Source organism: Sesamum indicum, linkage group LG3 (assembly GCF_026168435.1).
Source record: "Sesamum indicum cultivar Baizhima isolate 11 linkage group LG3, ASM2616843v1, whole genome shotgun sequence".
In the NCBI taxonomy this organism is placed as follows: Eukaryota; Viridiplantae; Streptophyta; class Magnoliopsida; order Lamiales; family Pedaliaceae; genus Sesamum; species Sesamum indicum.
This window is the reverse complement of record NC_142659.1, coordinates 28,294,894-28,319,353: the sequence shown is the minus strand read 5'-3', so window position 1 is coordinate 28,319,353 and position 24,460 is coordinate 28,294,894. Positions and strand designations below refer to the sequence as shown.

At 30.7% G+C, this 24,460-nt stretch overlaps 2 protein-coding genes across 5 annotated transcripts; both read right to left on the bottom strand.

Moving 5' to 3' along the window:
• Positions 1–12,902: 12,902 nt before the first annotated feature.
• XIP1 (Leucine-rich repeat transmembrane protein kinase family protein) lies at positions 12,903–16,507 on the bottom strand. The gene is made up of 2 exons (XM_011076004.3): positions 13,788–16,507; positions 12,903–13,653 (listed from the first exon to the last, which is right to left on the bottom strand). The coding sequence occupies exons 1-2, from the start codon at positions 16,276–16,278 to the stop codon at positions 13,259–13,261; spliced, it is 2,886 nt and encodes a 961-aa protein (XP_011074306.1). The 5' UTR covers positions 16,279–16,507; the 3' UTR covers positions 12,903–13,258.
• A 4,441-nt stretch (positions 16,508–20,948) lies between these two features.
• Positions 20,949–23,366, bottom strand: LOC105159064 (E3 ubiquitin-protein ligase RSL1). Of its 4 annotated transcripts, none has more exons than XM_011076002.3 (2): positions 22,869–23,366; positions 20,949–21,934 (listed from the first exon to the last, which is right to left on the bottom strand). In XM_011076002.3, exons 1-2 carry the CDS (start codon positions 23,203–23,205, stop codon positions 21,120–21,122), a joined length of 1,152 nt encoding a protein of 383 aa, XP_011074304.1. In that variant the 5' UTR covers positions 23,206–23,366; the 3' UTR covers positions 20,949–21,119. The 4 variants fall into 4 exon arrangements, with proteins under 4 accessions (XP_011074304.1, XP_011074303.1, XP_011074302.1 ...); XM_011076001.3 differs by having other exon boundaries at positions 20,949–21,958; positions 22,869–23,365; XM_011076000.3 differs by having other exon boundaries at positions 20,949–21,970; positions 22,869–23,364.
• Between the last annotated feature and the right edge of the window lie 1,094 nt (positions 23,367–24,460).

Sequence of the window (24,460 nt, the reverse complement as noted above, 5' to 3'; positions counted from 1 at the left end):
CCAAGAAAAGGGCCTGTCATCAAGAGGGTAACTTTCTTCCTTCTTCTTCTTTTTCTTTTTTCATTTTTTTTCTAGATATAATTTGTAAAAATTATGCCTGGCTCCATCCTGTCTGCCTTCAACCAGCAAATAAGCTAAAAAGGGATTGGGATTCTTTTTCTTTTGCTTTTTCTCTTTTTCCTTTTTTTTTTTTGTTGGGAATTCTTCTCCTTTCCTGAGGGAGAAGAGAACAACTACCGCATTGTGCTCCCTTATCAGTGAAAACCCCAGAAGAACCTCGGATTTACAGAGCAACAATCAGACAGTACCTCATTCTTGAAAAGGGCAGCTTCGGCATTCCACAAGACAACCCTCCTCGTCCAAGTTTCAGTCTCAGAGACAGCCATTGCACCGACACCTGTAGTAGTTGTTCAAGAATGTCTTTTTCCAGGTCCTTTTTTCCCCGTTTCCTGGCTCAGAGGTATACTCAGAATGTGAGAGAGAGAGAGAGAGAGGATCTGCAACTTGGAGGAGAGTGGTTGATTGGTTTCAAAACAGGAGGAGGAAAAAGAAATGTCAAAATGTGTGTGTGTATGTGTGTGTGTGTTGGGATTGGAGAGTGGGGGAAGAGAGAGAGAGGACTAATGGAGAAGCATTTTCAATTGGAAAATGGAAGAAGGAAGGGGTAGAGGCCGGTGAGAGGCCATTTTCAACCTTCTCTTTGTTCCTTTTCCTACTAAAACTCTCTCCTTTTTGTCTCTCCCACAAATTATTTCTTCCTTTTTCCACTAAAAACCTATCCTTTTTGTCTCTCCCATATCTATCTATAAATACATTTTTTTTATAATATAATATTAGATCGAACTCGACACTCATTATCCAAATTAAGAAAAATTCCTTTCTTCAAAACTCATCAGTAACTTATCCAGCTTAATTATCATAACTCCATCATCATTCTGAAAAATACGATCTAATTACACTATTCATTTAAATTACCATCTATCTTATTTTATATTTACTTCAAATAATACCATTTCTGTATAAAATACTGTTTAAATATAATAAAATAAACTTTATTATATAATATTTCTTAAATAAAGACTAAATTATATCTTATAGTCCGAACTATGTTTTGTTTTTATATTTAGTTAAAAAACATCACATGCATTGCATATGTGATATTTAAGGACAATGCATGAATATATATCTTATATGTAGTGCACATAATTTTTTTTTCCAACAGAAAAATCGATCTAAAAGCGATCATATATGACAAAGTATAAAATATCACAAAATTAAAATAATAAGTTGACCAAAAAAAAAAGAACAAAATGTAAAAACAAGCACAATTCAAATGGTAAAATATAAAATATTTCTGTAAATCTTACATCTTCACCAAACATTTTTCTTTATGGTTATTACTAAGTTGAAATTTTAGTAAATTTTGTAATCCACGACTACCATCAACTGCATCCTTTCTTACGTCTAAAAAATTAATTAAAAGTGGGCTAAAATTCTCTACACAAATCAGACAATGTACATTTAATGTAAAGAAATTACGGTAGCCGTAGACAAAAATATTTTCATGTTTTCTATTAGTCGATCCAAAGACTTGAAGAATATAATTTAGGATTTCAATGTTACCGTTGAAAAATTAGAGTCGAGTTGATTTGAGAACTTTTGTTATAATTTTAAATTATACGACTAGAAATGATAATAAATGTGACATATTATGGTCTAAGTGTAGTATTTTTATAGGTTAAATTTTTCTACGGTGAGTCAATCAATATTAGCTATCAGATGATAAAAAAACTATATATTAGCAGTATGGTAGTTTGGCAGTTAAGTCATCAGTTCTCCACTTGAACATTATGAATTTAAACCTCATTGAAATTATAGAGCTCGCCATTCGATGGACCTGTATAAGTCGACAATAGTTGTGTTTTAATATTCAACCTATGATCAAATTGGGTAATATTTCGATAAAGTTTGGTGAAAATTATTTTTTCTCAATTGGGGTATTCGCACCAGGTTTACTTAAATCCAATTTTTTCGTTACAATGAACAAAAATAATAATTCTATTTATCACAATAATTTCTTTTAGTCTAAGGATTACGAATAGATCAATGCCTCATTTGGTTTACATTATTATGTTGTATGAACAGCCCAATACATCCAAATAATGTGTTTACTTTGTATTACGGAGACCTATTTTTTGTTTAAAAAGTTTGGTACATATTACTATTTGGGTTGAATAATACAACTCACCTATGGTATAAGTAAACATAGTATAATTAAGGGTAAATCATATTTCGTTATCCGAAAATTTTTTTTTTTACATGAACTTAACATCTCAATTTTGTAGAATTTCCATTGACATATATAATTATTTTTCGATTGATTTTTCTTTAAAAAAAATCATTTGTAGTACAAAATGTGGTATTTAAAAACAATGTATATATTATTATCCTCGGAAAACATATAACGTTTATCAGCGTGTGATGTTAGAAGTCAAAGACAAATACCTAAGCTGGGAATAGTTTGACCAAAACTCCTGGCTTCATAAATGTTGGACCTTTAACTCGGCAACTTTGTCCACTCACTGTCGTCTTTATTCAGACAAACTATAAAATATTATAATCAAAATAAAAAGAAAAAAGAATAGAAGGAAGAATCTTGGGGGGTTTTTTCGAAATCAATCTCATCCTCTGGCAATCTCATTTCGTCTTTGACAATTCAGTGTACAGCTCACGCGAAAATGGTTTCCTTTACGTCACATTTTGTCAATATAAATGCATTTCTTGATTTCTCAAAAAATAAAAATAAAAATTAAAATAATAGTTTTGATGGGAATCGTACTTAAAAATTATCAATTTATTTGTCTTTCTCTTATTTATGATATTGATGGTAGCTAAGATCTTTCTATTTTTTGGTTTATTTTGTAGATTACAATATATTCTTTGTTTAGGAGTTAATTGTATTTTACTTCATGCCAACATATTATTAGTAACAAAATTCCACTTGAACAAAAAAAAATAGGGAATTTCACTTCACTCTCCTAAAATTTGATGTAATTACACATAGTTCTTTTATGATTCGAAAAATTACACTTAGTATCCCTAAGGTTTTTTTTCCATCTAACAAATAAATTTTTCGTTAGTCAAATTTCACTAGATCTGTTGATATTAACAAAAAGAATTGAATGAAAATTGATGTTTATCCTTGATTGACTTATAAATAACTTGTTTCATGGCAAGCAAATTTTTTGTGACTAAATCACCCTTACAATGATGAATATATCTCCTCACACATAAAACTTGTCAAGATGTATAAGGGTAATCAGGTTCTTTACTTAATATCATCAAATAACGTGAATTTTGACTAACAAAAAGACTTGTTTGTTAGACAAAAATAATATGGGGGGGGGGGGGGGGTTGAAGGGGGGGGGGATTGGGGCATGTGAGAGTAAGAAAGGGTGTTATTATCAACTCATAATTGATACGAAAAGGAAATGTTGGTTAGAAGTGATAAATGGTAATAGGTCGAGTGCAGATTGGAATCACGGAAATCTCACGTCACTTCTCTTCTCTTCCCACAATCACCTTTCTTGATTTGACCTCTCACCATACACCAACCACACTCAATCACCCCATATTTCCAATTCAACCCCAAAACATTATAATAATAATATTAATAATTTCTTCCCCAAAATTTCTTATATTTAAAAACATCAACCCTCACTCCACAACAATACTTTGTTCTTCATTTTTATTCAAAATATATCCAAACAAAGCGCTTCTCGAAGAGTGTAGTTCTTGTAATAAAATTTAAAATTAATTATACTTAAACCCCAATCTTAAGGAGATTTCAATATGTTTCAAGCTAACCAACCATTATTGTCAGATTTAGTTGAGTTCTAAAAATACAAAATTAATTTTTTTTTAAAAGAAATTAAAATTGCACTTACATCCCCTTCAAAAATTTAGTATTCACACATAATTCCCCTTGTTAGGATTTGAACGAAAAATATTGATATTACCAAAAATAGAAAATTACACAAATTCCTAAGTTTATCCCTCATTTAGCATTTTTATATAATAATTTTGTACTTATAAAGCAAAAAATAAATGATAGTAGTCTTATTCCATATATATTGCATTTATACTTTTATAAGTATAAAAATATATTTAAAAATATTAAATGAGGAAAAAAATTAAAAATTTATGTAATTTTTTTACTAAAATCAGCATCTTTAACCATAATAGAAGGGTTTCAAATATAAATTAATAATTTTTAGAAGGGGTGTAAGTGTAATTTTAAATTTTAATTTTTCTTTTTTTAGAAAACTTATAACTTTATATTTTTTAAAAGGGGTTTAAGTGTAATTAAACCTGAAATTTACTAGTATGGATGGTTTGGGGTAAAAAAAAAAAAAGAAAAAAAAATTACAGATTAGAATTGATTTTTCTCAAATTCCAGGTGTCCTTTTCCCAATGAAAGCGAACAAATGCGAGTTTTGAGCTATAATTTAAACGCGCTTTTTGTAGGGCTGAGGTCCCCCATTGCTTTTTATAGTCTTGGTTGAGGATAGTTTAATCTTGTACTATTTTTGCAGGTTGGTTAGACACGACTTTCCAAATATTATTTCTTTAATTTTCTAAGCTCCAACCAATAATCTGTTGTTGCCCCCCAATAAAATGTCGATTGTTCATATTTAAATAATTCAAAAAATGCCTAAATTACTAGTTGAAATTACTTGTTTATTCTATCTTATACGACTTTGTAATAATTTATTATTTTTCAGAATTTAATATTACTGAAAAAAATACTACTCAACTAATTACGTGATAATGTAATTAAGTTGCTAAAAAAATATACACAATCGATATTTAGGGATAAAAATAAATCAAATTATTCAATACTCGATTCAAATCGATAATATAAATTCATTTGAATTCGATTTGTTAACTCAATAAATCAAACTTGCTTTCAAACTTAGCTCGATAAAATTCGATTTATACCAAAACTAATAAATACCCATATGATTGATGGGACTAAAATTCATGACTTCAAATTACTTATTGATAAGACATCAACCTTAACTTTTAGACTAAAACATCAATGATATAAATATTAATATTTCACGGACAACAAATATGTTGTTAATGGAAAACCCTAAAACATAGAAGAACGTTTTGGTGGCGACATGCCAGCAAATTAAGACAACAAATTCACTTATTAATTAATGTTTTGTTCTTCCACTCAAAAAATTAATGTTTTCTTCTTATATCATCAGCGCACCACAACCTTTGATTAATATAATTGAATTGATTGGATTTAATTAAGGGAAAAATAATTATTTTTAATTGATGGAATGGGAATCTTGATATTTTGATGGTACTATGATTTGTGTGAAATTATCATAGCTGTCAAGATGATCGAAATTTGTGGTGATCCTTATCCAAATAATTAACATCAATAATTTTATACAAATTAATTAAATCAGATTTGACCTTATACCTAGATTCTAATCATACCAGATTTCATTTTAATAAGGTTCCATGATTGCAAATGTTGATCCGGCCGTATAATTTATATAAAAAATATTATTTTTTTTGTGAAAAAAAAATGATAATTATATAGTTGTATTAATCATCAGAAAAAAAAATCAGCATTTAACTATGGTTAATTACCGTGATTCAAAATATATAGTCGTAATGAATTATTTGTTAGTATTGCTAAAGCATTTATCATGGCTAAAAATTATAGCTTAATCATTTGTTATGATTCATAACCATGGTAAAAAGAATTTTCATAGTGGTTAATTTAAATTTTTGCATCCATTTTCTCTAGTCATCGATAATAATAATTATTTGTCACAATTTAAATTCATAGCAATAAAATTATAATCAGTACTAATTTTTTTCTAGTGATTTTTCATAAACTGAGCAATTGAGATGAACACCAAGTATTAAATAAATTACAATAAGCTCATAAAAAGGTGAAAAATAAATTTTCACGCGTCTAGTGTGACTACTTACCCTATCTATCTTAGATAAATTTTTCAGAATAAAATGACAAAAATATAACATTCATCAAAATATGAATTATCCGTCAGAAACTAACAATAATCATTCACTAAAAATCATTACTAACTTCTTACAAGCCAAAAATCAAAAAAGAAAGAAAGAAATTGAATTTTCCGGACCCGAATATATAAAAAAAAAAAAACACTTAAATTTTTTCAATATATGATCATTCTTGAAAAAAATATAAATTAAAGCATAATTAATATCAATCAATTACAAATTAAACAATTATGGTCCGGACTTTCCCACCCACCAAACACGTATTAATATACCTACTCCCCATCTAATTTACAAGGCTAAAAAAATAAAATAATATGAAAAAAAATAAAAGGAATAAATGAGAACGAATATATATATTTTTTATTTTGAAAATAAAAAAAGAGACTAATTTTTTATTCAAATTAAATATTTATTATGTGATTAATTATTTTTTTAACTGTAAATTAATTACATAATAAATATATTATATTTAATATGTAGAAATTGAATCGAAATTAGAATTTAGCGTGAAAGAGAGGGCGATTAATTATGAAGTGGGATAATTGAGAGTAGAGTAGCAGTACTGCTCTCTCTCTCTCTCTCTCAGTCTCAGTCTCTCTCCACTCTGAATAATAATAAATCTTAATAAATGTTAATGAAGTGACAGCAACAGTACTTAGGAGGCAGCTCAAAAGCTGTTCCCTTCTCAATTTAAAAACAACTACTCCTACTTTCGCATTCTCAGTATCCACACCACCTTCTATTTAATTCCATACCTAAGTTGCGAATTTTATATACTAACTTAAATATTGTGAATATTTTTTTGTATCTTTTTATAAATTTATTATATGATGGGTATTTAGAGTTTGATTTTATCGAAAAATATTATTGATATAACGATACATAGGGAGAGAGAGTATTAAAAAAAATAAAATAATATTGATATATTTAAAGTTGCTTGCAATTGAATAGTACCATAATGTCCGGGACGATGATGATATCATTTAATCATGGAAGTTTAAGGTTTTCTTTTTTTTAAATAAAAAGAACATAAGTTGTATGTTATGATGGAATAAACGTTGATTTTTTACAAGTTCATCGAGTATAATAACATGTCTGTCATTTCTTCGTTTCTTCTCCTTTTTTTCACGGTGGATTTTTAGTTACATGTATTATATCTTCTAATATAAAATAAAATCACTATTTAATATTTTCCAAATAAAATTAAAATAAACAAAGCAAGCTGAAAAGACAGTAGGGCATAATTATTTAAGGATGAGAAGACCAACTCTGTGTTAGAATTTTTATAGTGGGTAAATCTCAATAAGTTATCCTAAAATTTAATATAATTACAAGATTTAATTATATTTTATCATTCGAATTACGACTGTTTTTACACTTTGGCATTTAACTTTTTTTTCTAGTCACCTTACTATCCCAACTTTACAAAATTTTGTATTTGTCATTTTTAGCTGTTTTTCAACCAAGTTTTTTATCGAAAAAATGTCACATATAATGCACATGTGATATTTAAAGGTTATCTAATGTAATATTTTTCACATGTACACAATATATTTTTCGGACAGAAAAATCAATAGAAAGATGATCATATATGGCAAAATGCAAATTTCGTAAAGTTAAGATGATAAATTGACAGGAAAAAAAAAAGTTTAGATGCCAAAATGTAAAAACAAATATAGTTTGGATGTCGAAATGTAATTTACTCTAATTATAAGTACCTTATCGTTGTTTAGAAAATTATCAGTATCCATACAATTAGTCTAGTCCATTAGTCTCCGTTAAGTTTTTATCTATTTTTTACAATAAACTGACTAAAATATCATTGTGGATTAAGAATTATAATTTTAATTATTATTTAAATTTAATAATTCTTTTCATGGACTAAGTAAATAATTCTTTATAATTTTTTTAAAAATTTTATTTACATTGTTTGATTTTTTTTATAATTTTTTATTTTTATTTTTAAAAAAATACAGTAAGGACAAACTTAATAATTATAAACCTATATTTAAGAATTATATAGTTTAATTAAACATAAGGAAGGTATATACAAATTTTTAAATAATAAAAAAATACTCATAACTATAATAAATTGTTAGAGAGCTCACTGTGATTTATTTTTTTTATACTTCTGACAAAGGCTCGGAGAAAGAAGTTAGATTTAGGACATGCCCTTGGGCTAATCATTTGTTGGGCTGGACCATTGAGGAAAGGGCCCGAATGTTGAGTATAGGCCCATTTTTGTTATTGTGACAGAATAAGTACATGGGCCCGTTCATCAAGTTCTCGATGTTCATGGGTTATTTCTGCAGTCATGTACATATACATTGCGTTTATTGAAAAAAAGAAAACATTCATTTATATCCAACAAATAATACAAGGGTAAATTATATTTGCCATCAAAAATTTTTTTATGTCAATTTACCATCTTAATTTTAAAAATTTTAATTTTTTCATATATGACTGCTTTTTTGTTATTTTTTCTTTTTATTGGAGAAACATCACACGCTGTGCATATATAAAAAACAGCATATCAAATAACCCTTAAATATCACATGCGCATTGCATGTGATTATTTTTTGATAAAAAACTTGATTGAAAAATAATTATAAATGATAAAATACAAATTTCATAAAGTTGAGATAATATATTGGCACAAAAAAAAAGGGTAAATTACAACGACCTCCCATAAAGTTTGACATAATTATCAATACCCCCTCATTATTTGAAAAATTATAAATACCTCCCTGATATTTGATGAAATTATGTAATCCCTGAATGGAGGAATGAAATTATCAATTTTGTCCTTACTGTATTATTTTATTTTTTAAAAAATTAAAAAATTTTAAAAAATTGAATGGGATGGATGAAAAAATTTTAAAAAATTATCCACTTAGTCAATAAAAAAATAATTTTTTTAAAAAAAAATTTAATCCACAATGACATTTTGGTCAGTTCACCATAAAAAATGGATGAAAACCTAACGGATTGGGCTAACTGTTAGGCGATCGCTAAAATCATCGGAGCATTGGTAATTTTTCAAATAATGAGAGAATATTCATAATTATGCAAAACCTTAGAAGAGGCCATTGTAATTTATCTAAAAAAATTAAATACCAAAATATAAATAACAATAATAATTCAGATAATAAAATATAATTAACCCGAATATAAATTGTGTATGTGCCAATGTAACAATTATTACATTATATGTCTTTGTTCTTTGGTTTGCCTTAGCTTCATAGTGATTAGGCCACATAGATTAAAAAATGTTGTCCTTTCAAGTAGTGAAAATGGTAATTGTTTGTCAAATCAAAGAAAGAGGTTTCCACTTTGAATTATTACTACTAAAATATGGTAAATAGTTATGCAACTTTGTGAGCTAGTGAATGTGTTTTTTCCACAAAGGAAAATACCAATCATGGATGGTTCTCATTTTCTTCATTATAATGGTGCAATTTTTTTTTTTTAAATTATTTGTAAGTTTTTGTTCATGCGGTAAATATTGAGGTGTTAATATTTTATAAAAATGGAATTTTGAGTTTTTAATTTCTTCGACCAAACGTGTTTGTATTTATCTTACTTTATATAATTTTTGTGAAGAGGTTACATCCTAATTTACTATTAATTATATTGACTAATATTTAACTGATATTGTATAATAGTACTGATATGGAGACTATATTTAAGTTTCAATAGATGAACAAGACGTCCCTACATATAGTAAAATAATGAAATACTCGAAGAATCCGTGTGTTTTTCACTCGAATTGGTTTGACCTAAATCCAACTCGTTAACCCTCCAACCTTAACAGTCGTATGATCATTCCTGAATATTGGTTCGTACAATTTGACAATCACTTTAAATAAATAGCTGCAAACGCTAGATATATACATTTATTGCATTTGTTACTTCTCAAATTATTTGATGCTAATCTTACTAATTTAAGTATTAGAAAGCTATATTTGGGGACATGCCTGTTCAGTGTTTTTGTTTACCGAACTTTATGAACATAGGTAGTTAAGGATTATCTTGACAATTTGAGATGAAGTTTGAGGACCTAAGCATAAACTCACACGACCAAAATTTTGATTTTTGTCAACTGCAGTTACGTTTTTTTTTTAAAATATTTATCATCTTTAATATATATATATATATATATATATATAATTTAAAACCAAATAGCATATGGTGTCAATTCTTGCTGCAGAACCATTCCAATACCATTGAATTATTGATGAGGAATGAGTTCTTCACTTTATTTTCTTCAATGGACTCTCCACCATGCCAAAAGAAATACTTGTCTTTGTGAATCTCATTCTTTGTAGTAGGACCCCCCCTCCCCCACCCAAAGTAATTAATAGACACCAAAAAACGTGTGTTTGAGCACATATATTCTTGCAACACTTACACGTGCGTGTGTGTCTGTCTCTTTATGTTTGATTGTCGTTTTATTCTATTTTTTTAAAACAGAAATCGCGCAATTAAAGACTTCGAGTTTGATGGATACTTGTATTCTCTTTCTTATTTGTTTGCATAATGTTGTATGTAGTGTTCTTCAACATTATTATAGTAATGAATTGTTGTGCCAACATCTTCCTCGCAAGACTTTTTCTTGCCTCTTCTTCTTATGAACTTTTGGCCTTGTAGATGCTGCATCTGATATTAGGGGCTCGTTTGATTCGTATGATAGGATTAAGTATGATAGGATTTAATAGGATGAAAAATTAAATATTGTTAATCCTATCTTACATTATATGATGTTTGGTTTGAAGTATTGCATTTGAGATATTTTATTTGATAATAAAATATGGTGATTGGTTGAAAGAATTATAACGCATGATTAAATGTAAAAAGACTAGGGTATTCATTTTTAATATTGTAGCTTGTGAATAGTTTTAAAAAAAAATAAAAAAACCCACTATTATTTATTGAAATACAATTGCTTAAAATAAAATTAATTTGTGATATTTTTTTTTTGTCCAGATTTATATAAAGCTGAACTTGAAAATACATATTCAATTAAATAATTACTGATAAAAACTCATATATTTTTAAAAAATCCAAAAAAAGAAGAAGGAATAGGCGTCTGTTAAGTCGTGTGGAGAAGAAAGAGAAAATGGGAGAAAAAGGGGAGAGAGAGGAGACGAGGAGAGAGTCAAAAGGTAAATTAGGGAACAAAATTAATATTAATTTCTAGGATTACTTATACCAGTTAAATAGGCTTAATTCATTATACCATACATTGTGATTAATAAGACCGGATGCGATATTAATACTGGGCTCTAATAACGCTAACCAAATGCATGATTAGTCATGATAAATAATTTTATCATGTCTAATCGCACGAACCAAATGGGCCTAAATATATCGAACATGTTACTTATCTCTTAAACGTAAGAAATATATGATATTAATTATTCATATATGTGCACAAACATCGGACCTGACATGAATTTTAAACATATTTTCTATCATAAATAAAAAAGTAAAAAAAAAAAAAAACTACTTTCATTGAACTTAGTATAAAGTTTTAAAGCGAAAAATTGTATATTATTTCTTAAAGTAAATTAGAAATACCTCATCAGATGTTAAATATAATTACAAATACCTCCTTATTTCTTAAGAAACTCTCTTGATCTTAACACTCCCTGACAACGAGCCTATTCCGTTAATTTCATCCAATAGTTATGGTAAATTGATCAAAATATCCTTTTGAATTATAAATTATAATTATATATACTTTTTAAAATTTTCTAGAATACTTTTACGGACTAATATGCTCTACGGATTATTTATCCTCAGATCTTTTTTTTATATTTTTTTAAATACTTTTTTTTAGTATAACAAGGGTAAAATAGTAATTCTTACCTCACCGTTCAGGAGATACAAAAGTTATTCACCATTTGAGGAGAGTTTTTGTAAATTTTCAAACACAAAATGAGTATTCATGATTATGTCAAATCTCACAATATGTAGCTGTATATACCCTAAATCTTATGATGTTAAAATATCTTACATATCTTAAAAATTACAAGATCAGATCGAAGAAACGAAAATTTATGATACATCTTTACACTATTATTGACTGATGGGATCAAGAAAACAAGATAGTTTTGGACAGATTTTAACAAAAGATTATCTGAAGATGAGGTAAAAAAGAATTAGTATGATCATTATTAATTAGGTTAATGGCATGCACACTATCAACGGCCAAAGAAGCTCTCTCATCTTTCCCATTCTTGTTGTTACATTTCTAGCCCATCATTATTACAAATTCCACTCCCCCCCCCCCCCCCACAAAAAAAAAAAAAAAACAAAAAAAAGGTTGTCAAATGCTTTTCATGTTTGTGTCCCCATGGAGACAAAGATGCTCTCATCAATACTCAGTTGTATCTATGTACACTTTCCTCTTTCCCTCTTTTCCAATGCATTTCGCGTAGGATATGAGCTGATTAGGACCCCTCCACAAATCATACACACATTGTGAAATGCAGAATCAGAAACCCCACTTTCATGCACTATAATTGAGTCCCTTCGAATCAAGAATTTCCACTCTAAAAGGAAAAAAAGAAAAAAGAAAATCTCTTTTTCTTTATAACCCTTTTTCTTGATTGGATCTCTCCCACTATGTTAATTAAAGAGGATAAAAACAAGTTATGTTTTAGAAAAGTTTGAGAATTATTTCCTTTTATGTGATCGACCGGACAATGCTGGTATATATGTGTATGTGTAAGAGGATAATAACAAGTTATATTTCGATAAAGTTAGATAATTATTTCATTTTGTGGGGTCGATGCATTATATACATATGCTATGCTTTCTCCTGATCATATAGATATATATATATTGATCAAAATTATGAAACAATATTTACAATAGTCCAACAAAGAAAAGATAGGATCAAAAGAGAAAAAGTATGATAGATTCTTGGTGCTCCTACTTTTCTCAAGAAAAACAAAACAGTACAAATTAGAAGGAAATTCTATTATGCACCAAGGAGAAAAACACCAAACAATGAGCATTAAGTCATGTTAGCTATGAAATTTATTATACTAATACGACATAATTCACATTATTTGATATTTCCAAACCGGATGCAGATAAGAATTTCCCAGCAATTTGCTTTCTTGGAATATAGTGCTAGTTCCTCAACATTTTTAGCTAGTGGTAGTACTGTACTTGATGCTCATAGATCAAACTGGTTTTTTGGCTTGGTGGGATTTGCTGTTTCCTTAGTCTTGTTGGACAACTTGCAGCAGTCGAATTTGCACGGGTCGGCCTCGATCAGAAGCTGCACGACCTCATTCATGGTCGGCCGGAGCACTGGGGTCCTGCATGTGCAACGTACCGCGACACGAAGGACCTTAATCATGTCCTCCTCGTATGATCCCACCACACGTTTGTCCAGCACGTCGGCTGCCCCTTCTTTAGTCTCTACCTTAGTAGACACCCAATAAATGATGTTCTTGTTCTCTCCAAACTCTGCCTCCACTGGCTTTTTCCCTGTTATTAGCTCCATTAGCACCACTCCGAAACTATAGACGTCGCATTTGGTGGTTGCCTTGGAAGAATACGCGTATTCTGTCACATAATGAAAACAACGATAGAAACATCAGGATCATGAAGTTGTTAAAGAACTAATCTAGTACAGTATGACATACAGAAACTAAGTAATTAACTAAAACTGCAAGAGATGATGTTAGAACTTATTTGACCTGGAGCTAAGTAACCATAAGTTCCTGCTATCTCCGTGGTCGTAGAATCCTTGGATCCTCTAGCTTGCAGGACTTTGGCAATGCCAAAGTCTGCAACTTTGGGCTGGTAATCAACGTCCAATAGTATGTTGGTAGATTTGATGTCTCTGTGGATGATTGGTGGCATTAGATCATGGTGCAGGTAAGCCAGGCCCTGAGCGATCCCCAGAGCGATTTGATGTCGAGTAGGCCAATCCAGGAGGACTTTTCCTCTGTGAAGTGCATCCCAGAGGTTCCCGTTCGACATGTATTCGTAAACCAGCAAACTGCAATCCAAGCTGGAGAAATAGCAATAGAGCTTCACAATGTTCTTGTGCCTAATGCTTCCAAGAGTCTCAACCTCAGTTTTCAGTTCTTTGTCAAGAATCAGCTGATCGTCTGATGCTGAATCTTTAGATTTCTGACTCCAGAGCTTCTTCACAGCGACAACTTCACCGTTGTTCAGCTCAATCTTATAAACGGTCCCGGATCCTCCGTACCCCACGATGTTTTTATCTATCATGGAGTCGATGATCTCACGTTGATCAAAACTTAGGCGATGGAAGCTTTTAACATCATAGGAGAAAAACGAGGACGAGAAGGCGTCATCGTTATCCAGCACTACACGGTCTCTGTTGAACCATCTCTTCAGAAACAGGATGGTTCCAACAATCAAGATTCCAACTGAAATGCCTATTACCCAAATGCAGTTCAATTTCTTTCGGTTGTAAGTTTGAGCACAGATGGGGAAATTGGGGCTTGATGAATCGAGATGGGCTGGCACACAGAGGTTCGGATTGCCTGACAAGCTCTCCAGCAATCCTCCCTTTAGGAATGAGAGAGGAATGGGGCCTGAAAGCTGATTGTTCGAAAAGTTCAATGAATTTGGCAACAGGTCACTGAGACTTTCTGGGATTTTCCCCGTCAGGTGATTGCTCGACAGATCAAGAACATTGAGGGATTTCAAGGAAGAGAGTGATTCGGGGATTGAAGAGCTCAGCTTGTTACCTTGTAGAAGCAAAAGATTGAGCCATCTTAAGTTGCCAATTTCAGAAGGTATTGGGCCAGAAAGGAGATTGTTGCTGAGATCAATTTTGACAAGATTGACAGCAAGAGAGATTTCAGGAGGGATAACACCTGAAATCCTGTTTCCTTGCATGAACAGCTCTGATAAGTTTCTTGCATTGAGAATAGCTTTAGGAATGGATCCAGTGAAATTATTATACCCCACATCAATGATTGATACATGGGGTAGAGACAGAATCCCTTCTGGTAGTTTCCCCTCCAAATTATTACTACTGACTCTAAAACGGATAAGAGACTTACATTCTGCATAACTTTCAGGAAGTTCTCCAGAGAAAAAGTTCTGAAGTACAAGAAGATAATTCAGTTTTCCACCACTGCACAATCCTTCTGGTAGTCTCCCGGACAGACGATTTTCTGACAGGTCCAAGGCCTCCATGGCCGACGCCCTTCCAAGATTTTGTGGAATTTCTCCTGTCAAAAAGTTGCCGTAAAGGGATAAAGTGTTCAAGGTTGTTGAGTTTGCAATAACAGCTGGAATTTCTCCTTCAAGAGTGTTGTTGTAAAGCTGAAGGACTACGAGCTTCGGAAGCCGGCATATGGATTCTGGAATTCTGCCGATGAATTTGTTGACAGACATGTCCAAGTCTCTGAGTTCTGTCAGATTTCCAAGCTCCGTTGGGATTTCCCCTTCAAGTTGGTTGTAATAAAGCTCAAGCTCCTGCAAATTTCTCAGCAGCCCGAGTTCTTTGGGTACCCTGCCTACTAAGTAGTTGCCGCTTAACTCAAGATCAATCAGAGAAGTCATGTTTCCCAGAGCAGGTGGGATTTCTCCACGCAACATGCACGTCGTCAAGATCATGGACTTAAGTTTCGTCAACCTGGTTATGTTCTCCGGCAGCTCCCACAAGTTAAAATCTCCGTTTTCATTGAAATTCAGCACCTCAAGGTTGGTCAGATTAGTGATTGACATAGGAAAATTACCCGAGAAACGGTTATAAGAAAGATCAAGAATCCTCAAGGACTTCAAGGGTGAAAAATCAGGCAATGGTCCAGTGAGATATATAGAGCTCAGACTCAGTTCTTCCAGGAAAGAGCAGTTGATGATGCCAAGAGGGAACGAGCCAATGAAGTTGTTATTTCTTAACCGAAGAACACGTAATCCAGGAAGATAAGAGCATATTTCTTCAGGAAACCTCCCGGACAACGACCAACCTGAGATATCGATCTGCACGACATTTTCTTGATCGTCACAGGCTATCCCGGTGTAATTGCAGTAACTGTTCCCTTTGCCGGAAGCCCAGTTGGATAAAGAATTCCCGGATACCGACTTCTTGAAAAGATCAAAGAACTGAGACTGACTACTTATATTTGCTCGGCAAGAGATATAATTAGCCGAAAACACAAGAAGAAGAAACAAAAACAGGCGGTGGAAGGCCATCGGAATCATGTGTTAATTAGGTGTTGAGGAAAGGGAAGAGTAGAGGGAGATATGGATTGTGTTTTGTTGATGGAAAGGAGGAGGAGAGGATGAGAAGAGATATATAAGTGGAAATGATTGATGGGATCATTGGGTGCAGTAGCAAAGCAGAAACACAAAGGCGTTTGATGATGAAAGGGAGAAAAAAGGAGGTTCTTTGGTGCAATTTTTGTATCAGATGGAGATTGAGAAGCGCATATGTTTCTTTGCATAAAGAAGCTTTAATTTTTATACTCCCAACTCCCACTAATTATCTCACAGAATAACATCAACATGAGTCCTCCCACCCCACCCCCACCCCCACCCCCACCCCTTCTTTTAATATATACAAGGTGTTTGATGAAAATTTGAGTTCTGTGTGATGCATCCCACAACTCTCAGCATGGTGCCCCTTGATCAAGACAACAATCTTGTTCTATAATAATGATGGCCATGATCAAAACCCTTTGTTTTTTCAGATTGAGTACTAGCTTGTTCTTCTTACAAGACAACTTGCGATATATCATAATGATGTTAGTGTAGTATGTTTGGCTTGTCTTGTTTTAGATAAAAGTAGAAAAAGTGAAAATTTTGAGTATATATACACAACTTTCCTCTAAAAGCTGCTGCCATTGTATCATTATTTTATGTAAGACTTATATGTATGGAGAGAAAAAACCATCATTCAAGAATGATGTCTTATTTTTGGGACGTTCAGGAAAAAGATCTGAATGAGAAAATTCTTTTATTTTCAGAAAAAAATTGTATTTTTCGTCTTGTAAATATGATAAAGTGGTATTTTTAATCCATTTGAAATTCATTTTGAGATGAAAGATCAAATTTTTAAAATAATAGCGCATTGAAGATATTAATTTGTCACCAAGAATTACTAATTTGACTTGAAAATGTCTCCAATGTGCCGCCATCACACACTTCCACCAACAAATGTTCTCAATCTGCAACTTCTTCTTCACTAGAAAATTTTTTTAATATTGCCTACAATTTTTTGGACTAAAGCCGTGGTAAAGTAATCATTATTTATCATCATTAGATAAAAATTAATGTAAAAATTTATCTTATTCATCATAAAAATTATTTTTGTCATGGCTATGAGCCGTAGCAAAAAAATTTGTCATGGTTCTTAGGCATAACAAATGTTTTAACTATACTTGCAAAAACTACGGCTATTAACTATATACAGTAAAACCTCTATAAATTAATAACTCTGGGACCATGAAATTTTATTAATTTAGAGAGATATTAATTTATCGATAAATTAATATTTTATTAATTAAAAGAGAGATTTTTTAAATTCAGCAAATTTAGTACATATGTATTGAAAATAAATGAATTCATATATGTTTCATTGATTATATTCATGCATCAATTAATTTTTCATAACTAATTAATATATTCATGTATAATATCAATTCATTATTTACAATTAACTATTATATTCATAGACACATGTATCAATTCATTGGAATAACTTAAATATACATATTTACATTAATTCGTTGCACTTAAATAACTATTATACCCAATTAAATATATTCATACATGCATACTACATAAATCTCAATATGATAATAAAATAAATCATAACACCCAACCATGTCTTCTCATCTAAAAGGCATCGCAAAATCATCCATGAATGATCAAATGCATAAAGCATTACAGACTTCACATTTTAGTAAATTACCATAATATTTATAATTGTAATATTTATGAATTATTAATTTAGAGTTTTAATGGGACCTAATATTTATAAAGGAATTTTCCAAAAAATTATTATTTTATTATCTTATCGAATTTGATGATTTTTTATAAAGGCCCAAGTCGGGACCGGAAGATTTTATTATTTTAGAGAGTTTATTAATTTATAGAGTATTAATTTATAGAGGTTTTACTGTACTATAGTTATTTATTTTTAATCATAACAATTATTTATTATTAAATGTTATATTTCTTCTTATATTTAGAGGAGCAAAATTTCAATTTTTCCTTATCTTTATATATGTTCTAATGCTTAAAACGGTTTTGTTTAATTATAGTTTGAGAATATGTAGAATAATTAATGTTTTAGTTACTATCTTAATTAATTATTATTTAATCACAACTTGATTATGACTTATTATCATAAAATAAATTCTTTATATATATATATAGTCCATTTGTATTCTTCATACACACACTTCCCTATAAAACATGTACAATACTGTAGAAAATTAATTAATTAGGGTGCTGACCACAACTTGGAATTACAATATACAAATATACTTGCAATCGTATTGGACAAATGTTTTAAGTGATTTATGGCTCATGATAATTAAGACAAAAGAAAGGGTCTGTCTTAAAGTGTACTTCGATGACGTTACACTATTTTTAATAGATTTTAGCATTTAATTTTGTAATAACGATATTGGGATTTCTTGTTTAAAATTCTCAAGTGACATATTGGATTTGCAGTAATAATAAAAAAATTCTAGTCCAAATTGATTGTCTTGTCACAAATATAATACATTGATTATATAATGAATATACGGTGCAAAGTGACTAATCATATAGTAAATATAGTACACTTCTTATATGATCAATTTCATCCTACAAAAATCAAAATTGTAAAATTGGCTAGTTCCATAGTTTATGATCATTTCAAACATGGGCCACGCTTTATGGGATTTTAAACTTAACCCCATGTCTCGTTTAAAGTTCGAAAAAAAGGCCAAGATATTGCCAAAACAGAAAAACAAATCCTCCCACTAACACAAGTTAAAACTAGCGATCAATTATTTTTTTGACTCACATGCACGTGACTTTCACGTGGTCTTCTACCGTTAATATTAATATCTGTTAATATTTGGGTCTTTTTAATAATTTTAGTGAAATATGGGATTAAATTTAAAATTTCATGAGATGTGAGATTAAGTTTTAACTTAACTAAATTATGGGATTAGTTTTATATTTTTGCCTCCTTGGAAACTTATTTGAATAAGATTGTTTGTCATAATTTTGTATCGGACAATGCAGCTTTTTTTCCCATGGTAATTTCATGATTTCTTTCTTTTTTATAGAAATGACAATTATGTGATGTTTGATCAAACTAATGCATTAATTCGATAATTTATCAATATAATTAAACACTATAAAATAAAATTACGATAAATTCATATAAAATAAAATAAATACTCACATATTGGATTGGACTCGAACTCATAATAACAAAATTATTTATCGGACATCAATTTTAATCATTAAACTAAGATATTATTGATGAGTGTAACATCATGAGTTGGCGGGCTGATTACACTCTGCTCATCTGATCACCAACATAAATAAAATAAAAAGAGTAATCCGATGGTTAAAGATTGGGAAGGAATGATTGAGTTGGGATGAGAGATGAGTAGGCAGGGTGCATTTGCAGTAGGCCGCATCAAATTCCCAAACTCCATCTTCAAAATATTCTGCTAATTAATTAATTAAAGAATATTATCATAATTAGAGTCAGATTTACTTTAAAAGAGTCATAATCATGATTCCAAACATGCAATTAATTAAATATCTTTAATGGAACTCCCATTCTCTCTCTATTTTAACTGCTTACATTTCCTTGGAATAATCATTCTGTCTCACTACTAAGCCCACCATTACTAACTCCAAATTATACAAAATTCTAACCTAAAATCGGGTTTTGTTATATATAAACAGATTATATGACGAGTGCTATATACTTGTTTTATGATTGGTTTATAATTTAAAAAGTATTATGAAACTTGATCTGGATAAGAACTTTCTCAAAATTATATAGTAACTGTATTTCAGCATCCTTTTTAAATACCATAATTTGATTTTTACTACTTTAATTTTTTAAATTATACTTAGACCCCTCAACAAATATCCAATATGGGTATATATACACATCAGAGTGAAAAAGAAAACTCATGAAGATAGTGCACAAAGCATCATAGTTTCATCTGCTAATTGGTGCTGCAAATTAGTATTTCTTTTTTGAAAAAAAAGAAAAACCATGCCAAACTTATTTTGAACATTTTAATAAATTAGTTCGAGTTGATTATAATTTGATAGTTTCTAATATTTTAAAAGCTCTATAATTTTATTTTATTTTTAAATAAAATTAACATAAGCTCGAAAATCATTTAATATAATATATGAGTTTATAAAATCGTTTTAGAAAACTGAGCCGAACATATTGGCCTAATATGACTTAAGAGGTTAGGCGCAAATTGAAAAGTTAGGAAATAGCCAACTACTTTATTTCTATATCAACATTTATATAATTCATATTGTTAAAAGAAGAAAAAAACATTAATGCATAGTATTTTGAAAACCCATTTGTTTTAGCAAAGGGGCTAAGGAATATTTTCAGCAAAAAATAATTTACTGCATCATTCGATACATCAAAATATTACAAAAAGAAACACGTGTCAAACACATATTGCCGACAAATTCACTTGAATTAGAGCATAAAACTCAAGACAACTTGTTTGTAGTAGAGTCTCAACATTCGATATCAATCTTACTACTTGAACAATGCCTTCGTAAGATAAGAAAACAATCCCAACTACTGCAATTATCAAGACTCTGGGATTAAATTTTACTTGTGATTTGTGTTTGTGATGATTTTTGCAGGGACATGAAAGTAGAATGGAAAAAATTATAACTCAAATCAACTTCCTCAACTTCCAAGCTCCAATCCAGACTACTATGCACTGTTAAAGATCTGTTGCTACTTCAAATTCTTGAAGAAACAAACAAGCAAGAAAAGCTATATACACATATACAATGCAAACCTTTTTCCGTTCCTCAGCAGCCTATGATTTTGGCCGGCAATTACCGTGAGACTCAGACCACTTTACTCCACATCGGTAGCAGAATTCATATCTGCACCGGCAGGTCATATGCACACAGCCCTCGGTCTTTTCGACATACACATTGCATTTGGGGCATTTCTGCCAGTTCTTCTTCTTGGCAAGAAGTTTAACTATCTTGTCGTCTTTACCTCCTCTTTTTGCGTACAGCTTCTGGAATTCCTTGCACGTGAACTCAGAATGCCAAGGGACAGCACATTCTGCACAGAATGATCGCTTGCAGATGAGACATTTTATCTTCCTGATGACTTCCCCGGAATCGTTCACCAACAGAGCCAAACAATCACGAAAGGGACAATACAGCTTCTGAGACTCGGGAATAAGGGACATGCATAGCAACTCGTCCCATTGAACGAGTGTATCTTCTGGGATCATTAGCCTACAAGCATCAAAATTCAGTGCGGCTTTGCAGTTTATAGCAGGGCAAGATATCTCTTTCAGTTTGTCTTGGATCTTCGTCACGATATGGCTGGTTGTGCAGTCATAACAGAAGGAGTGTGGACATTTGTCGTTTGTGAACATCTGCCAGCTCTCTTTGTTCTCCAAACAAATTTCACAGAAGCTTTGGGATGAGTTCTCAGGTTTGATTTCGAACTTCATCAGCTCTGTGTTCATAATAGGTTCTTGCACAGACGAAGATGGATTATCAGCTATTTCACAGGTGAAAATAGAAGCCAGCAATGCTTCATGGAACTGCATTTCCTCTGCATACTCGGCATCATCCGTTGTGAGTTCCTCTGCATATTCAGCATCAACATCTGCGATTATTTCACCTATAATTCCTGGCAAGAATGCTGTAAATAAAAATTTAAGCAAACAAATAGATATGACTGCTATTTGTAGTATATAAACACAACTTAACAAAGCATTACCACCCACATTCGATAATAGCAAAGGTGTATCTAGGTGGTGAAAAATAAAATACGCCTATCCCGTGCTTTCATGAATCAAGCAAGAATACAAAACTATAATAGCAAAGACCAATGCGCTTCTAGGATGCTATTCAAATGGCAGAAACATAAACATATCAAAGTTAAACTCCCACATCAAGAAGGTTTTTCTCCTAATACATTCTTGACACAGATTGAAGATGCTGGACGTTGAATGGCAACGTAAGAGACACATTATCAATTGAAGATCAATCAATCCATGAGGGAAAAAAAACATTAGCAATGGGCAACCATGGCGATGGCCAGATCTTGAAGCTTATTTACAACAATTACTTTGTAGCTAAAATTCACCAGGAACATACCAACAGACTTCGACTCAACACTTCACAGACACACATAGATCAAGCAGAGCTCCACAACTGAACAAATGGATTACTCAGAATCAACAGTTCCAAACCCAAAAATTGCCAACAACATTATAGGCTTTCTGGGAGTTCATCATTAAGCAGTAACTATATCTTGACCCAAAAAAGGATATCATTAAACAATATATCTAAAAATTATGATATAACAATACTTGCACTTCATATTTTTTTCATAGAATATGCACAATAAACGATTAACATAAAACTAAAAATGATAACAAAACAGGATAAAGCATAAATGATGACTCTTATGCTATGAGAATTCATCATATCCATTTCAGCGTAATAATATTACATAATTATTTCTCCAAACAACAGCACCACACACACACACACTTTTCATCAATACCCACAAAAACGAGAAATAAAAACTTTACCACCGTCGTCGGTGGGTCCCAAAGTCAGCCCCTCCGGCGACTCTCCGTTGACCTCGGCCTCAAAAGCAGCCGCAGGAATAAAGGGCTTATTGATTTTCTTCCTTTTGTTGGAAAATTTGACCAAAAATATCCATGCAGGCGCAGTGATCGCAAGAAACGTGCCAGCAGAGTACAATATAAATGAAATCACTGAGACGCCGGAGTCTGACCTGAAAAAGGCTAGAAACTGGTGGTATAAAGCGATTACGCCTTCGAGATTCGCCGCAATTCCACCGGAGAATTCGAGGGCCGCAGGCCACTTCAGGGCGGCTAACGGCGGCATCCCCACCAAAACCATATGGAGGCGCTGGATTTGGAGAAAAATTCCCAGTACAGTGCTATCTATATAGCACTATTTCAATTCCTTCAGGGACTCTATGTATATATGTATTATTATCACTTACTTTTTTTCATATTTGAATATTATGGGATTTTGATGGACTTTGATCAAATTATTTCCAAAAGAAAAAACTCAGAAAATTTCTTACTTAATATTTATGGAGGGGAAAAACATCTTTGGCTTATAAATGAGACTTTCTAATTTCTATTTTTATAATCTAAAGTCAACTACTCTTATATTAAATCATAATTTATGACATTAATATTTTTATTGAATTTGGGTGGTTTCGATTTCAATATATATATATATTAATATTTGATCAAATTATTTTTTAAAAAATTGAATTACTTGCATATACCTTAAAAATAGCTTAAATTGAACATAAAAAATAAAATAGTAGGTAATAAAATTAAAATTTTGTGCGCGAATATTTTAATATTTTAATATTTTTTTGTCATGTATAGTTATTCAGCTTTAATCATTATAAAGAAAACTTTATTGAATATTTAATTGAACCCATTTTTTTTTTCTAATTATGTACGAATATTTCTTATATATATTTTAATCATTACTTATTCTAAAATTTGAATTATTTACATGTTTCATTTTAATTGGAAAAGAAAAGGGGGGGGGGGGGGAACCCAACACATTTTCACATTATAAATTAGTGTTTTTATTTGTTTATGCACCAAATCACATCAAATGTTGTTAAATAAATTAATAAAATATCTTAACCAACCACAATATCTTTAATATTAAGAAACAATATTTAATTTCACTAAGTTTGATGAGGATAATTTAAATAGATACTATGGAGAATTTGAGAATTATTTTACAGGTCCCAAAGTCCAAGAGGATAATTTTATACTATTTTTTCTAGACCTTGAAAGCTTCAAATTATACCCCCCCGAAAGATATTGACATTTTTGGTCTTTGGCGTAAACAGTAAGGCATAGGGGAGTAAGAAAATAGGATAAATTACATCATAATTATAAATATTTTTTATTATTTAAAATTTTATAAATAATTTTTAAAATTAATAATCGTCTATCATATATTTTTTTATAATTGATTGTCACGAGAAGATATTTATTACGTAATCGCTAATATCAATAAATATTCATAATTTTTTAAATAATAATAATATAATTATAATTTATTCAAAAATTTAACTAATGGCTAATGTGAGTGGAGAATTTATATGCATAGTTAG

Bases quoted from the DNA above. Each gene is read 5' to 3' on its own strand.
- XIP1 (XM_011076004.3), bottom strand. From the start codon at position 16,278: ATGATTCCGATGGCCTTCCACCGCCTGTTTTTGTTTCTTCTTCTTGTG. The intron at 13,654-13,787 runs GTCAAATAAGTT...ATTATGTGACAG, and splicing joins TTATGGTTACTTAGCTCCAG to AATACGCGTATTCTTCCAAG.
- LOC105159064 (XM_011076000.3), bottom strand. From the start codon at position 23,205: ATGGTTTTGGTGGGGATGCCGCCGTTAGCCGCCCTGAAGTGGCCTGCG. The intron at 21,971-22,868 runs GTAAAGTTTTTA...TTTTATTTACAG, and splicing joins GGGACCCACCGACGACGGTG to CATTCTTGCCAGGAATTATA.